At 38.9% G+C, this 17,135-nt stretch overlaps 1 protein-coding gene across 1 annotated transcript in view; it reads left to right on the forward strand.

Moving 5' to 3' along the window:
- SPAG17 (sperm associated antigen 17) overlaps window positions 1-17,135 on the forward strand; it is a 225,414-nt gene that overhangs the window by 125,133 nt on the left and 83,146 nt on the right. Inside the window, exons 21-26 of the mRNA XM_061186106.1 lie at window positions 232-471; window positions 1,986-2,097; window positions 4,218-4,373; window positions 5,733-5,846; window positions 13,422-13,597; window positions 15,560-15,677. Coding sequence (XP_061042089.1) covers window positions 232-471; window positions 1,986-2,097; window positions 4,218-4,373; window positions 5,733-5,846; window positions 13,422-13,597; window positions 15,560-15,677 — 916 coding nt within the window. The remainder of the gene's footprint in view (window positions 1-231; window positions 472-1,985; window positions 2,098-4,217; window positions 4,374-5,732; window positions 5,847-13,421; window positions 13,598-15,559; window positions 15,678-17,135) is intronic.

The raw sequence follows: 17,135 nt of genomic DNA on the forward strand, positions 1-17,135 counted from the left end.
AGAGAAAAAGCTGCATTGAAGAGAGATCTCTGAAGAGCATTGGCAGTGTTTAGCATACAGAAGTTGGGTGAGAGAAAGAGAATCAAGGATGACACCACAATTTCTAGCTCAGTATTTTGATCCATCAAAGATACAGCGTATAAAAATCATGTTAAATATTCTCCAAAGTGAACCTGAATAGGATCAGATTTGTTTCAAAATCCTATTAATTTTTTTTAAATGTGTTTACAGGCATGGAAAGACGAACAAGATAGGTTAGCTGAAGAAGAACGCTTAAAGGAAGAAAAAAAAGCAGAAAGGAAGAGTAAGGAATCTGGTAAAAACAAAGGCAAGGAAAAACTAGAGAAAGAAGATAGTAGGAATTTCAAGAGAAAAGATTTTTTAAAGGAGAAATTGAAAGAAGAACAAATAAAGATCCCGGAAATAACAGAGGATCCCCTCCAGGAACCAGAACCTGAGATAGTTTACTCGGTAAAATCAATTTTCTAAAAAGCTCCTTTGGGTCATTCCTAATTGTTTGGGGAAGAACACAGCTTCTGTGGAAACATAAGGTTTTCAGTCTTCAGTGCCACCACAGAGGGCTTGGGGTTTCTTCTAGTATAGAAGATCTCAGACCTGCAGTCCACCCTGTGATACCTAGGACCTTCTTTGCAGCCGATCACCAAGACAGGAACACCCTTAGGCCAGTTTTTCTTGAGTGCCATGAAACTAGGTTTCTAGGGGTGGTAAAGATGGAAATTTGACACAAAAGCATTCACTTAGGTGTATGTAAATAAGCAACTGTGATAGGTCAACACGTTATCAAACCAAGCTTGGGTCCACTTGCCTGCACACAGTAACGCCAATCTACTGACACCGGGTTGTGGGGAAGGAGAGTGCAGCGTTTATCACAGGGCACCAAGCAAGGAGTCCTGGGCAGCTAGTGCTCAAAACAACCAACTTCCCGATGGGTTTCAGGAAAGCATTTTTAAAGGCCAGGTGAGGGAGGAAAGTCGCAGGGTATGTGACCATCTCCTGAAGAATTCTCTGATTGGTTGATGGTGAGGTAACAGGGCAGTGTCACAGGGGTTAACATTATCAATCCTTAGGCACCAGTAGGTCTGGAGGCTATGGTGCTCATGGTCATCAAGTACAATAGTTCATTTCTTCCATTTGGTGCTGGTTTTAGTATCTGTAAGGCAACTCAGGAAATGTGCCTCAGATACTATTATCTAGGTACTTCAGAGGAGCTAAAGCAGAGGATATGGGGGAGGGGTCTGTCCCAGGAAGGCCCCATAGGGTCCTGCTCAGTTACAATAGTGGACAAAGAGGTTGGCTTTTTCTGTCTCAGATGATGGGACTTGCTGAGTACATTGGGTTATCTCTCTGTATGCACCCACGTTTCTTGCCTGTATGCTTTTGTGAAACCTTCCCTTTGCCCATCTCTCCCTCAAGCCATTTTATGAGAAAAACCTAATCAGGAAAAGATGGGAAAAAAAGTAACAGCCCTTGTCCTTTCTAGTTACTACTCTGAGCCAGTTGTTCTCAAGCTTTAGCATGCATCAGTATCACTTGGAGCTCTATAAGCGACACTTAGTAAAAAAAAAAAAAAAGAAGTCTTTAACATATGACCTTCTAAAATGTAAAGTATCAATACTCCTCAGTATATTAGCTCTCTTTAAACAGAAAATTAACAGCCAATGAAAGAGAAATTGATAACTTTTCGCACTGCCTTGGCAATAGTCCAATGATTTGATTTGCACTGGGTTATGAGGATGCTCCAATGAACAGAGTTTAAAATCATGGACCTCCTTTAATTCTACCTGTCATTATAACACTACAGGAGGTGCCAAAGATAAGATGGACACAGGCCTCTGAGTCTACAAAGTGACAGACAAATCATTTAGCAGAAATTAGGCTTATGGCAGCTTTAACTGGCTCACATGGATGACCTAAATTTTGTCAATTGCCATTCCACACTCAAAGCATGATGTTTTCTTTTCTAGTTTCGTGGATACAACATGGGAGAAACACCAGTCCAAATCTCAGGAACAAATTATTATCTGTATCCTTCCGATGGAGGGCAGATTGAAGTAGAAAAGACAACATTTGAAAAAGGTACATTTTGAAAGCAGCTGGTTAATGGTTTGGAAGATATTAACCCATTTCAGATAATCCTGGGGCCTTGTACTCCTGAGTATGATAGGTGAGAGTAGTAATGTGCCCCCAGTGATTCATTTATGCACAGTGTTCCCCACTTTCAGACTTCACACTCTTCTGTTATAATAGTCTCTGCAAGGCACAGGCCAGCCGTGAGGTTACCTGGGCACACTAAGACAAACATTCCAGTTGTTAAAATATGAAAATATTTCCATAGGACTGGAAAATAGTATAATAGTAACTGCAATAAGCAAATCGTTACTTAATAATGTTAATTACAACACATAGTGTTATCTCAGAAACTAAGCACATACTGTGAATTTAGAGCAAATTCCTGATTTGGTTTCTGGAGCACAGAGTTTGGGGGCCTGCTGCCGATATCCAGTTATTTTTGCTATAAAGAAATTGCCTCTGGATTCAGAAGTCATTAAGTGGGAGGGAGGTCTTGGACATGAGCTGAGGAGGACCTAGTCTGGAAAAAGGAAATGCTTCATTCTCCCCAGGGGAAGAGCAGATCTGGGCTCTAGGGAACTTATTGGGGTCATCTTGTAGAGCTTCTCTTTTCACTGTGCTTTAAAGATTTCTTAGGATGGGTTTGAGAACCTGGGCTTTATTTGACAGCTTATTGTCTAGTAGGGAGCTGTGGTCTCTGAGAGCTGGGAAGAGTCAGTGGGGAGGGGCTGTGAGCAGGATCCTGTTTAATGTCCACAAGATTATGCAACCCAACAAGGGATGCCAGGGCTCCTCCCACCCACACTCTGCCTGTGACACCAGCCCACCCCTTCTCACTCCCTACCCTTCCTCCAGCCCTCTCTTAATTTTCCTCCCTTCCTCCCTTCTTCCCTTCTTCCCTCCCTTCCTCCCTTCCTTCCTTCCTATCATCAAATGACCATCAATTTAATGAGGAAATCATTACAAGAGTGAGAATGCTATTCCCTATGTGGAATCATGGCTCAAGCATCGTTAGATAGTAAATGCCACATCAAACAAAAGATCCTACCAATGATTTTTAAAATAAAAAGGCCTACAAATTATTCAAATTATTTAAAGAATGGTTTGTGGCACAACTCATATCAAATGCCAGACTGTTTTATTATATAAGGTTTGTTTATTTAAAACATGAAAGGGGGGACTTCCCTGGCGGTCCAGCGGTGAGGACGCCGTGCTTCCACTTCAGGGGGCTGGGCTTCGATCCCTGGTCGGGGAACTGAGATCCTGCAGGCCACTTGGTGCAGCCAAAAAAAATAAATAAAAATAAAGACATTTAAAACATGAAAGGGATTTTTATTAATAGATAGGTGTGCATATTTATTTATATTACCATATCTTTAAATATTTAATATTTTGAATATCAACCCTGGGTGTAGGGTACAAATAGTAGTAATTAAAAATGGAACTCAGAATCACAGAACTGAGAAAAGCACTGGACTCAAGTTTTAAAATGCTATGTTCTATTTTCAGTAACCCTTCTTTACTCTTATCAATATTTGCAAATGCATATGATATATATGTTTCAGATGGTTCATAGTAAGTATATTTTTATCTTAATTCTATCAACTTTGAGATATGATCATTCAACGAATGTTGAAAAGAAAAGGCTGGATTAAAAAAAAAAAAAAGAAAAAAGCTGGAAGAGGAGACAAAGAATGAGTCAGAACACTAGCAGAAAATGTGTTGTTTGGGAAACTCTTATATGTTCCTACTAACAATAATAACTACTGTAACTAACATTTATGCAATTCTTTATCAATTACAAAATCCTTTCACATTAACCATCATGTGTGATTGATCATAAAGTTGAGTATAGGTATACCTTAGCCAATTTACTCTCCCTTCTGTAATTTGGTTTTAGGTATGAGCAGAAAGTCTGCAAACATCTCCCTGATCCACCTGCTGTTTCTTCCTGGAATTCCACCATCACTTTATTCTTTTAGGTATCTTTTTATAAAAGTGGTGACATCCCTAGGTATTTCTAGTCCCTGACTTAAATGCTATGCTGCATTATTTAACAGTCTTATCACAGAGCTTAATTGGGGCATCACAATCAGCCCATTTTCTATCCTATGATTCTTCTCCAGGCCCAACTTTTATCAAAGTGAAAGTGCAAAAGGACAAGCACAATTTTTTAATTCATTTAAGAGACCCTAAGAAAATTGTGAAAAAGGAGAAAAAAGCGGATTATCCTTCAGAAGATGAGAAAGAAGAAAGAGAAGGAGAGCAACATTTTGAAAAAGGTAAGCAGCTGCATCTTTGTGGCAGTGGGTATCAGTACTTCCGCCATAGGTCAAACCTATCCACCTAACAGAAACACATGCATCCCTGGCAGGTAGCATGTGTAATTTTTACAGATGATAACTGAAGTGTTTTGCCATCTTGTTTATATACACTTTCCCTAATGTAAAGGGGATATACATCGTATACATAGCCCATCTATAGTGGGCTGCTTACTTGGTTTTGCCTCCTCTGGGAACCCAGCTCTTGATTCCAGCTGACATGCAGAGTCTACCTCGCCTAGCTACCTTTTTGTAGCAACATTGAGTTTGCAATGTCCTTTCTGGCCTGAATTTTGTTTTATGCACTGTACCAAGTGCAATCTCTAGGACTCAGGTCCTCATTAATTGATTCCTACTGAAGGTTTGGCTTCTCTGCAATATTGACTGTGAATGATAGGGTTTCTATCTATGCTCTATCACTTAGATCTCCATGTAGTATCAATTTTCTTAAACTGCAAGAACAAGAAAAAAATCCTAAATTTGGCCATGAGCATCTCTACCTGCTTGTAGATGAGAGTTCCAAGTGGATGTCCATTGATCATATACCATGAAACTTCCTGATAACACCATTTAACATGTCCCGGCAACACCAGCTGGAAAAATTAATTGCTTCTTGCCCAGTGTAGGTTATACCTGCAAATGGAGATGAGTTAATTAATAAAATGCTTTTGGACTCAAGTTAGTAATAAGTAATAAGATCAGTAACTAAATCTTGCTAATAAATTTAGTTATAGGCACAGTGTTTTCTAAATTCAAGGTAAGAATACAATGTTTGACAAGTTTGAATGTACCCAAGAACTTAAAAACAGAAATTTAAAAATTACTTTTCTTTGTTTTATCTGATATAAAAATATATGGTTTAGTATAAAAATTAAGAAATATAGGGATACTTTAAAAAGATGACAGTTGCTCATAATTCTACCACCCCAGCAGTAACCACTATTCACAGTGTATTTCTTTCACTTTATCATGGTGAGCAGTTTCCTATTCATTAAATATTTTTTTAAATAATATTATAATAACTGTATGGTGCATAATCTATAAAAATATCAAACCACTATGCTGTGTACCTGAAACTAATGTAATATTGTAAGTCAATTATACTTTGATTAAAAAAAAGATATCTAAAGATTAAAAAAAACAAAAAAAACAAGACTTTTTAATGATTTCATAATAATTCATTGGTATATGTACATGTCATAATTTACTTAATCATATCCATGCTTTTACATATTTGGGTGATTTCCACTTCACACTGAGTTTTGCTTACATTTCTTTTTGATAAAACAAAAATGTCCTTGATTTGATTTTATCTTTTAGAAGAATCAAATGCAGAGAATAAAGCTGTCAGCAAGTTTGGATCTTTTTCTGCCACCTTGGAAAATGGAATCTGCCTCTCAATAAGTTACTATGGATCGAGTGGAATGGCGCCAGGTGAATTAAACACAACAGAAAGGATAAGTGTCCCGTGACCAAGGGCAGCTGCCCACCCTCCATCAGCTTACTTGTTGATAAACATGTTCTGATTTAATGCCCCTCATTTCCTGAGCAGTGGAAATATATGTGTGTGTACATACATATGTGTGTGTACATATGTATGTACATATATAATCTTTCATATGTAGAAAATAACAATAGTTTGACATTTTAAACAGCACTTTTCATACATATAATCTCACATGTAACCACATGTACATACGTATAAGTTATCTTTGTTAACTAACCCATGAAAATAAGTCTGTTAGTTGGTACCAAAAAAAAACATGATTTGTCAAAGAATCCTCTTGATTTTCTACAGAATAATATTTCTATGAATCCTGTGTTTATGGAACTCCTCAATGTGCTTCAGAACATTAATCTTAAAGGAGCCATTCATTGGACATCTTGAAGGATTTATTTACCCTACTCTTAATAAACAAATTCTCCAACTGGAAGCTATTTCCTTACAAACCACAAAATGACCTGTCACTTTACCAAGAACCAGTTAGGAAATCTTGTGGGTTCTCATGCATTTTACAGGGATCTAACCACAAGAGATTAAAAAAAAAAAAAAGCTTTATAAAATCAAAAGGTAATCCCTATGTTATGTGACCTTAAACTACATGTGAATTGTGGTGATCCAATTATCTGCCGTACTGTGTAGTTTCATTTCTCTAGAGACAATATTCCCATGGATCATTAATCCATGTTTCTTACCCTGTGCCAAGTATTGTAGTACTTTAGTGAATTAGAGAGCCCATTAAATTTGTTAGTATTTTTGCTTTATTTGGGGTTTTGACTTTTAATTTTGTAGTTGATTCATTTTTAATCCAGCACTTGGAAAAGTCATTTGTTGCCTAACAAATTATGTATTAAAATCCACAATCACACACAATCACTAACAAACCATACCCCTACTGAACAAGGTTATCATTATTTTACATTAAGATATTTACACTCTACTCTCTATCAACTATGTTGCTGCTATTTCCTAAGTGATTTACTTATTCTTGATCTAATCCTTAAATTAATATGTAATCTTTCCATTTAATACAGATGTTCCTAATTTCAGTTTATAGATACTGCATTTGAAAATGTTTATAGTGTAGATAATAAGTAATGTTTTACTTTCTGTATATTAAAAAGTTGAAGGCATGAGTCTTTGTAAAAAATATATTATAAATTCCTTAAGGATGCATATAATACTAATATTTAAGAACGTTTATCTGCTAGTGGCTAAACAAATTTCCAATCCAATTCCCCCCTCTTAATTCAATATGTACAGCTCTCTAGAGCTTATTGATCTTGTTTAACTGAAACTTATGCCCATTGATTATGATATTACTTTATGCTTCCAATTTCCTCCTCTCCCCAGCCCCTGGCAACCACCATTCTACTCTTTGATTCTATGAATTCAACTATTTTAGATACCTCACATAAGTGGAATCATGCAGTGTTTGTCTTTCTATGACTGGCTTATTTCACTTAGCATAATGTGCTCAAGGATCATCCACATTGTTACACATTACAGAATTTCTTTCTTAAGACTGAACAGCATTCCACTGCAGATATACAGCACATTTTATTTATCCAGTCATCTGTCAGTGGACATTTAGGTTATCTCCAGCTCTTGGCTACCCTAGTCTTTTTTGTGCCTTTCAGTTCCTTGATGAACTGTGCTCTCTCTTATCTCTGACCAATTGCCCATGCTGTGCCCCTTGCTCAGAATTCTTTCTCTTGCTACATACATCACCACTTTCAACAATGAACTTCCTCCTATACTTCAGGACTCAGCTTACAGGTTCCTTGCTCTGAGAAATGCTTCACCCATGTGAACTGGGTCTTTGGAGGTGAGTGGAAATTGCTTAGGCAAAGAACCAACGGAAGGGAATTCTATACCAGGAATAGCATGTGCAAAAGCTCAGTAGTATAAAAGCATGACACGTTTGTGGAAAAGCAAACTGCGCAGTACAGTCAGTCCTCTGTATCCTATATCCATGGGTTCTGAATTCGCAGATTCGACCAACCTTGAATTGAAAATATTATTTTAAAAAAAATTCCAGAAAGTTGCAAAAAGCAAAATTTTGCCCCCAAATTTGCCCCATGCCGATCACTATGCTGAAGCCATGTGAATGAAGTGATGTGTAGGCACACCCTACTGTGGCCACCTACCACGTCACAGATCTGCACTCTCTCCAGTGCTCATTGTCTGAGCATTGCTGGTCTGGTGTCCTGTTCGTTTGCTACTTGTATTGTGTGTTCATGCTTGATTTCTGTGAAAAATGGCTCCCCAAAAGCAGTTAAGTGATCAAAACAATCCCTCAAATGCCAAGAGGGAGCAGAAAGTGCTGTCTCTCGACAAGAAAATACAAATCTTTGATCTTCTGAAAAGTGGCGTGTGGCTTGCCAAAGTGGGATGTAAGGTCACTAAGAACGAATGGAGGGCTTCCCTGGTGGCGCAGTGGTTGAGAATCCGCCTGCCAATGCAAGGGACACGGGTTCGAGCCCTGGTCTGGGAAGATCCCACATGCCGCGGAGCAACTAGGCCTGTGAGCCACAACTACTGAGCCTGCGTGTCTGGAGCCTGTGCTCCTCAACAATAGAGGCCGCGATAGTGAGAGACCCGCGCACCACGATGAAGAGTGGCCCCCACTCGCCTCAACTAGAGAAAGCCCTCGCACAGAAACGAAGACCCAACACAGCCAAAAATAAATAAATAAATAAAATTAAAAAAAAAAAAAGAACGAATGGAACATTCTCACAGTAAAGCAGAAAGAAGCCAAAATTCATGGAAGGGTTAGAGCTGCCCCTACAATGGCAAAAATGGTCTCTCAGGTTCATGACAAAGTGCTTGTATTTTGTATGTGGCTAGGGGACGTGTTACAGAAGCATGTCCCTTTGGATGGCAAAATTATGCATGAAAGAGCACTTAGCCTCTGTGAGCACTGTTGTGAGGGGTGAGGAGAGTGAGAGGAAGGAGTTTAAGGGTACTAATAGATGGATGGTTAGCTGGTAAAATGCTACACCCTCAAGAACTTAAAGATCACAGGAGAATCGACATCGGCCAGTGCCAAAGCAACATCAGTGTTCCCAGAAGAGCTCAAGAAGAGAAAGGCTACCTTCTAGAGCAAGTCTTCAATTGTGATAAAACAGGCTGACGCCCAGTCGTACCTACATCCATCAGAATGCCAAGCAGGCCCTGGGGTTCAAGGACTGGAAAGCTTACCTTACTCTCGGGCTATGTGGCAATGCAGCAGGTCACATGATCAAGCCTAGTCTATGAGCAAACAACTCCTGGGCCCAAAAGAACAAGAACAAAAATTGCCTATGCTTTTCTGGCAGCACAGCAGGAAAGCTTGGGTGACAGCTGTCTTGTTCTTGGAATGGTTCCACCAGTGCTTCATTCCTGAAATGAAGAAATACCTCAAAGAGAAGGGGCTACCATTCAAGGTGCTCCTCATAATTGACAGTGCTCCCAACTAACTCAATTTCTCTGACTCATTGACAAGGAAGTGGAAGTGATGTTCCTGCCTCCTAACACTGTGTCACTGCTGCAGCCACTCAATCAAGGCATCATCAAGGACATTAAGGCAACTTATACCTGTCTCACCTTCAGGAAGATTTGTGCTCTCCTTGGTGCTAACCCTGATTGCAACATTGTGGATTTAGGGACTTCCCTCGTGGTGCAGTGGTTAAGAATCCGCCTGCCAATGCAGGGGACACGGGTTCCACCCCTGGTCCAGGAAGATCCCTCATGCTGCAGAGCAACTAAGCCCATGCACCACAACTACTGAGCCCGCGTGCTGCAACTACTGAAGCCCATGCGCCTAGAGCCCGCACTTAGCAACATGAGAAGCCACCGCAATGAGAAGCCTGTGCACCACAACGAAGAGTAGCCCCTGCTCGCCACAACTAGAGAAAGCCCACGCACAGCAACAAAGACCCAATGCAGCCAAAAATAAGTAAATAAATAATTAAATTTATAAAAAAATAAAAATAGTGGATTTATGGAAGAGCTTCACAATTGTGGTTGGAACTGTGCTTACTGCAGAGGCTGTAGGTGCCCTAAAGCCTAAGACAGTCAATGCATGTTGGAAGCCATTATGGAGTGAGGTAGTCGATGATCTCAGGGGCTTCCCCACTATTGATGTAGAAATCAGGAATATCTTGAATGTTGCAAGGGAAGTTGAGGGGGAGGAGGCTTCTTTGACATGATCTAGGGTGACATCGAGGAACACACAGAAGAGTATAGAGGAATCCTTACCAACAAGGAACTCAAAGATCTGCTGAGGTCATCTACAGATGATTATGATAATACAGAAAATTTAGAGGAAGCAGAGCCATCAATTTGGACACGTGAAAATGTTGTAGTGCTTTTTCAATAGGTGCAAGTATTAAAGGATATGATCCTCAAGTACAATCCTTTGATGGACTGAAGCCTCTTTGGTATCCAAGGTATAGCAGTATGCCAACAATCATTGCAAGACTTGTTTGATGATGCAAAGAAAAGGAAGAAACAGCTTCCTATAACAGTGTTTCTAACTAAAGCATCTGCAATTGTGAAGCCTAGAACTTCAATGCTTGAAGATCCTCAGCCCTCATCCTCCAGATATCCTGACATTAGTATTATTGAGCCTCCTCCAAAGTGACAGTGTCTGCAATTGGAACCCAGTTCTCCTGACTAGATAATCCTTCTGACATCCTGTCAGAAGACTTAACTCAGCCTGATGTCTCACCACTTACCTAGAGTGCCACACATCTTACCGCCTTGCCACATCGGTACCATGGACACCATATAGCAATCATCATCATCATCATCATCATCATACAAGGGTAATCAAGACAGGAGAACCAGGGTTTTGGTGATTGTTAACACTGTGTGTGTGTGTGTGTGTGTGTGTGTGAGAGAGAGAGAGAATTAATTTTTTCTCTATGATTATATTTTCTACATGTATTTTAAATATTCTGTGTTTTATTCCATGTATTTCTCTTGTGGGCCATTAAACAAAAGCAATCTGTAAGTATTGAAAGGAAGATAATGTTATGTTGTTGCTGACGTGTACCATGTAGTTAAGCCCATGATGGTTGCAAGATTCCGTCTGTACTGAACATGTACAGACTAATTTTTTGTCATTATTTCCTAAATGATGCAGTATAATAACTATTTTATAGCATTTACATTGTATTAGGTATTATAAGTAATCTAGAAATGATTTAAAGTATATGGGAGAATGTCCATAGGTTATATGCAAATAAATACTACACTATTTTATATAAGGGACTTGAGCATCCACAGATTTTGGTATCCATGGGGTGTCCTGGGACCAACCCCCTGTGTATACTGAAGGACAACTGTATAAAGTACAGCGTGTATGGAAGTGTTTTGTGGCAAATGCCTTTCTTCTGGGTTCCCCTGTCACTCTGTACTTTTCCTATCACAGACTTAACACACGACATTGAATACCTGAGGTCCTCTTCATCTGAACTTCTCATTACATTACAAGTTCCTGATGTCTCATTCATCACTGGTTATCCAATGCATGGTACATAGTAGTAGGTACTCAGTAAATATTTACTGATTGAGTAAATGGATGGGGATGAGAGGGAGGAGTTTCCAGCTCCCTCTAACTAGATGCCATTCACTATTTATATTCTGTACTTGCTATGAGTCAGGCATCTTGCTGGCACTGAGTCACTAAGATGAATAAAACCATGTTACATCTACTCGAAGAATTCACTGTCTAATGGGAACAGAAACCATAAATAGTGAAATAACTGCATAAGTGGTAGAAATTATATACAAACCAAGTACTGGGGACAGCCAGAAAATACTTGAGAGAGAAAGCATAGCATCTGAGATGAGACTTTATAGATGAGTAGGAACTATCCTGACAAAGCAGCAAGGAAAAGGAATTCTAGACAGTAAGAACCATTTGTATAAATACACAATTGGGTAAAAGCATGACATCTTTACAGAAAAATGAGAAGTTGAGTGTGACTGGAGTGGAGGAGGGTGAGCATTGTGTGTCCTATAAGATTTGTGAGCGCCAGAGTTTTTTAAGTACGAAAAGGGAAGTGACATGAAAAGATTTCATTTTAGGAACATAATCATAGTGGTAGTTTGGAAAGTACACTGAGGTGGTGGTATTAGGAAACTGCTACAAAAAATCAAGCAAGAGAATAAGAATATGAACTAAGGTGGTAGGAGTAGATAGGAGAGGCATGATTTGAGAGAAATTTCTGAGGGCTCTGTGACTGGTTGGATGTATAGGGTGAGTCAGAAAGAGAAAATGCATACAATCTCAATGTCTCACTTGAGAAACAAAGTGCATGATTGGTCATGGCATTGACTGCGGTTGAGAACATAGGAGGGAGGGTTATCTGCTTGGAAGAGGAGAGACTTACTGATTTTGAAATGTCTCCAGTACCACAAGCAGGGGGAGATATCTAAGAGCAGTTGGAAATACAGATCTGGAGCTGAGAAGAAAACTCGTGCCCGGAGATGTAAATTTTGCAGTCATTCAAATGTAGATGCCAGCTGGAGCCCCCCGTAGTCAACAAGATACTCAGATCTAATAGAGATAATAAAGGCTCTCAGCCCTGAATGTGTATCACAATCACATGTGATTGTTTTTCACAACTATAAATACCTGGGCCTCATCCCCAGAGAGTCAAGGTGGGGGCCTGAGCATTTCATTTAATTCCATGAAAAATGATTATGGGCAGCCAGAGTTGAGAACATCTGTTGTGTAATGAGAAGGGGGAAAAAAACTGGGACCTACCAACATTTAACAAAGAGGAAGAGTTAGTAAAGGAGACTGAGAAAAAAATGACCAAAGAGGTAAGAGGAGATCCAGGTGGGAGTGTTACCCTGGAACCCAGAAGAGAATATAACCTAAGATGTAAGGGGATGCTTGGAAGTTTCCAACATAGTTCCTCCGTGGATTGGCTCTCCTTTTAGAATTCTGACAATCCATTAAACCCAGAATAGAATCAGTCTTCAATAAGAAAACTTCTTTTATCATCTCAGCCAGAAATAATCTATTTGTTTTCTAAATTTCCTTGTTTGTATACCTTATGTTTCTATTTAATATGTCCTTGTATTGAAGCTATTTGAGTACAGATCTTATTTAGACTATTTTGACTTCATAAGGTCCTTTATTTTTCTTTTTCATTTTTATCCACTGCTCCACACGTTTTACATATGAGCCTCAATAAATATTTCTCAAAAAAATGAAGAGATGGTTACTGCCCTATCATTAGGAGCTTACAATCTAGATAGGGAGGCAAGAGTGTGTGAAATCATGACTCAATCAAATACATCAAAGTATTAAGTGCCTCAAATTTCTAAGCTACAATTTTGATTTCCAAATCAACTACATTACCCCTGAAACCTATCCAACCGATCAGTCCTACTCAGCAAGGTAAAAATTGCCAAGTGGTATAAATGTTTGAGATGTAAATTTTATTTAACAAACATATCAAATATAAATGTCTAATTTACTTGATTTCTCCTCTTTTTCTTTATAGAGGATAAGGATCCTAACTTGGAAGCAATGTTGAATATCCCATCAGCACATACTCCAACAGTAATTCCTGTTATAGTGAGTATTCCTGAAGGCAAAGGAAAAGGGAAAACAAAAAACAAAGAAAAACCCAAAGAATCTCTTAAAGAAGAGGAGCACCCAAAGGAAGAAGAGAAAAAGGTAAGTGGACCTTGCCATGTATTCCCAAACTCTGCTTCTGCCTCAGTGTTAACTTTTTAAAATCATGAGTTATGTCAATAGTATTATTACAGTGTGTATATTTTACTGTGCAGATTCAGTAACACTCCTTGTACTTTCAGTTTTGAATGGACAAGAAGAGGTCTGCACACAGGAGTTGAATTCCCACACCAGGAGACATACTGTCTTAAACAAACTGTCTCAGGTCATTCATTTCAAACTCAGGATAACTAGTTCAACCATTTTCCCACATTGGATCTTGGATGTTCTTTGCTTAGGTGGTCAAGTTCCTACCATTCCTTATTTTCAATACTGCATTTAATTCCATTGAGATAAACAACAACTGGAAGGGGAGGATCTCTAACTAAGTAGTGGAAACACTTCTGTTAGGTAGATCTTGACTTAGATGTTGATGTACTAAGAATTCAGCAAGACTAAAGGACAACCCACTTCCAGTTAAAGAGCAGTCCACCCTCTACCTCTCACCCTTCACCATATGCAAACAAGCACACACACACACACTCACACACAGACACACACTCTCACACACTTGAGAGCTCTTTGACTCTAAACATTTTCCTAATAGAAGTATATAGATCAAAAGAGGTTCTAAAAGAACGACAAGAAGGAAACTACTGATCAAATCTTGACTCTTTCAGTTTTACTAGTACAGTTGTACAGTTTGTACAATGTACAAGTTCTCAACTTATTAGGAAAAAAAGTGTTAAAAAGTGATCAGGGACCTGGATTTCAGAGCCTGACCCTTTGAAAGTTATGGGGTTTGAATGTTACTTAGCCTCTGCACCATATTTACACAGCTTTACTAGATGAGTTTTCTCAAACTAGGACACTTGACCCTTAAGTAGAAATGTTCAAGTACTGAGTAGAATATCCCCAGGTAACTCATTAATTTAGCTGAAAGCAATTTGGTGGCAAACCAGTCGGTCCACCCAACATTTTTTTAAATTGATGACAATGAAAGGGTGGGGGATAATTACTGGTTTTGAGTGTAATGATAGATTTGTCATGGCGTGTTGTGTCTTTGAGCAGTATTGTTCATTTTACAGAATTTCATAAGCTTTTACCTCTTAATTTTGCTTTGTGTTTTTAATTGATTTTCAGCCAATGATCCAGATTTTATTCTCTATTAATAACAAAGGCAGAACAGCCTAAATGATCAACAATAGAGGACTAGAGAGAATAAATTAAAGATCCAACACTGGGGGATCAGTTGGAATGATTTTAGTGGTGAGCCGCTAAGCAAGTCAACTGGAAAAACTGAAAGGATTATCGTTAGGGGTGGGTTGGAAGTAACCGAATAATTTTCATCCTGGAGTACATATAACCGAACAAGGGATTCAGGCATAGTAAGCATAAAATTATTTAGAATTTGTTAAGTAGACACACCCAAACCCTCATTAAAACTTATAAATAATCTTTTTATTGTCTTTTATTATTTTTACTTACTACAAAAGCAATGTATGCTCATTATAGAAAAATAAAGACATGTATCCTAATAGCATAATGTCTCTAGCATCCAAACTGTAAGAATCACACAAGGAAGGTGGTGGGGATCTTGGTCAGCCCTTACACCTACATGTCCAAACTGAGGCATCTTTCAAGGCCTAGTTCAAGCTTCAGCTCCTCCATGATCCTTTCCTAATTAGTCTCATTAACTTTGATATCTCCCTTTTCTGAGGAAAGATGTGCCAACCATTTGGTACTGTTATTTAGCTGTTTCATATGTCTGTGTGCCATTCTACGGGCAAAATATCAATTGCACAAAGGTAGAGACTCATGCATCCTTATAGGCTCCACTGCAAGGCTCACTAGTCCTGGGCAAGTCATAATCTAAGCATTCAGCAAGTCTTTGTTTAGTCATAATAAATCAATATCTCATTTAGAAAATGACAGGAAATTATTCACATGTTGAACTATTTACAGGAAGAAGTAGAACCAGAACCTGTTTTACAAGAGACTCTTTATGTTCCCACTTTCCAAAACCTGAACGTGTCTTGCCCCAATGGGCTCCAAGTGACCTTCATTGGGCAAGAGTCCCCAGGTGAGTGCTGGCCAGGAGGATGAGGAAGCAGGGGGAAAAAAGTCATATAGAAAACACTTCAATCACCATTGAAATTGTGTATTTTCCTACCAGTTAAATAAACTTGTTGATAATGAATAATAGGCTAATAATAATAATGACCACCATTTTTGAGCACTTACTATGGGCCAGGCACTATCTAAATACTTAACATACATGACAAAATACAACTACTATAAGCTAAGTCCTGATAATTTCCTTTCACAAAATAAAGAAATCAAGGCATCAGAGGGTTCAGTAACTTACCCCAGGTCACTCAGTTCCTAAGTGGCAGAGATAAAATGCCATTCTTGGTCCAGTGGTGGCAAAGCCAATGCTCTTAATAACTACTGTGTGGTCCTGTGTCCTTCCTCTACAAAGGGCCACAGGAACAGAACTTTGCTGGTCTGATCAAAACAAAGGACAGTGAGCACAGAGTAGGTAAAGATAAGTGCAGGTTAAATGGATGAAGAAAACCAGTCTCATTCCCAGGTATCAGTATATACTTTTATAGGGTCTCTTACTTCTGTTGATTCTGTACGTGGCTCCTAACCTATTAAGATGAATAAGTAAGTACAACAGGACTCCTTTAATTAACCTGATGCAGCGGGGCATCCACATTGGTGATTGATTTGAACATCACTTAAATGAAGACCCCCTATTGCAGTAGAAGTAGGAGAGACAACAAAGCAAGCACAGAGCTGGGACTTGAGTTCTAATTAACTGTATGGCCCTTTCAGTAACTTACTGTCTTTGGACCATGTTTCTTCATCTGATAAATGTTACATTATATCAGTGAATCCTATTTTCACAACCAAATATACTCTTTATTTTAATTTCCTTATGTACCCCATATTTAAAAAGTGTATCAAAGAAAAAGAGTATGCTTATTGAAAAATAATTCAATGTTGTATTCACTTGCCAGCCAAATGAGAAGAAACTTAATGTTGTAGTCGATCTATTTCATCTCAATTTTTCTTTTCACTGGGCTTTCTGAATTATTAAAAATAGACCATGAACCCTTGTTTCTATTTCCATGGATTCCTAGTGATCCAGGTTTTCCATGATGGGACCAACTGTGTGTGCTAAGACTGAAGGCCACTGACAGTCTTCCAAAGTCAAAGATGCTATGAGGGAACTGAGAAGGATATTCTTTTTAAGTTTAAGGACATATTTGTTTCCTTGCTTGTTTTCTTGATTCTGTTAGCAAACCACAGCTTAATACTTGTTTCACCGGTCTTTTCCATTAGTTTCATTTCCTAGTCTGATGTTTTCAACTTTATGTCAGGATAGACAATGTGGTTAATAATAACTCTGCCTGGGGACTTCCCTGGTGGTGCAGTGGTTAAGAATCCACCTGCCAATGCAGGGGACACGGGTTCAATCCTTGGTCCGGGAAGATCCCACATGCCGCGTACCAACTAAGCCCGTGAGCCACAG

Source organism: Eubalaena glacialis, chromosome 3, assembly GCF_028564815.1.
Source record: "Eubalaena glacialis isolate mEubGla1 chromosome 3, mEubGla1.1.hap2.+ XY, whole genome shotgun sequence".
Lineage (NCBI taxonomy): Eukaryota > Metazoa > Chordata > Mammalia > Artiodactyla > Balaenidae > Eubalaena > Eubalaena glacialis.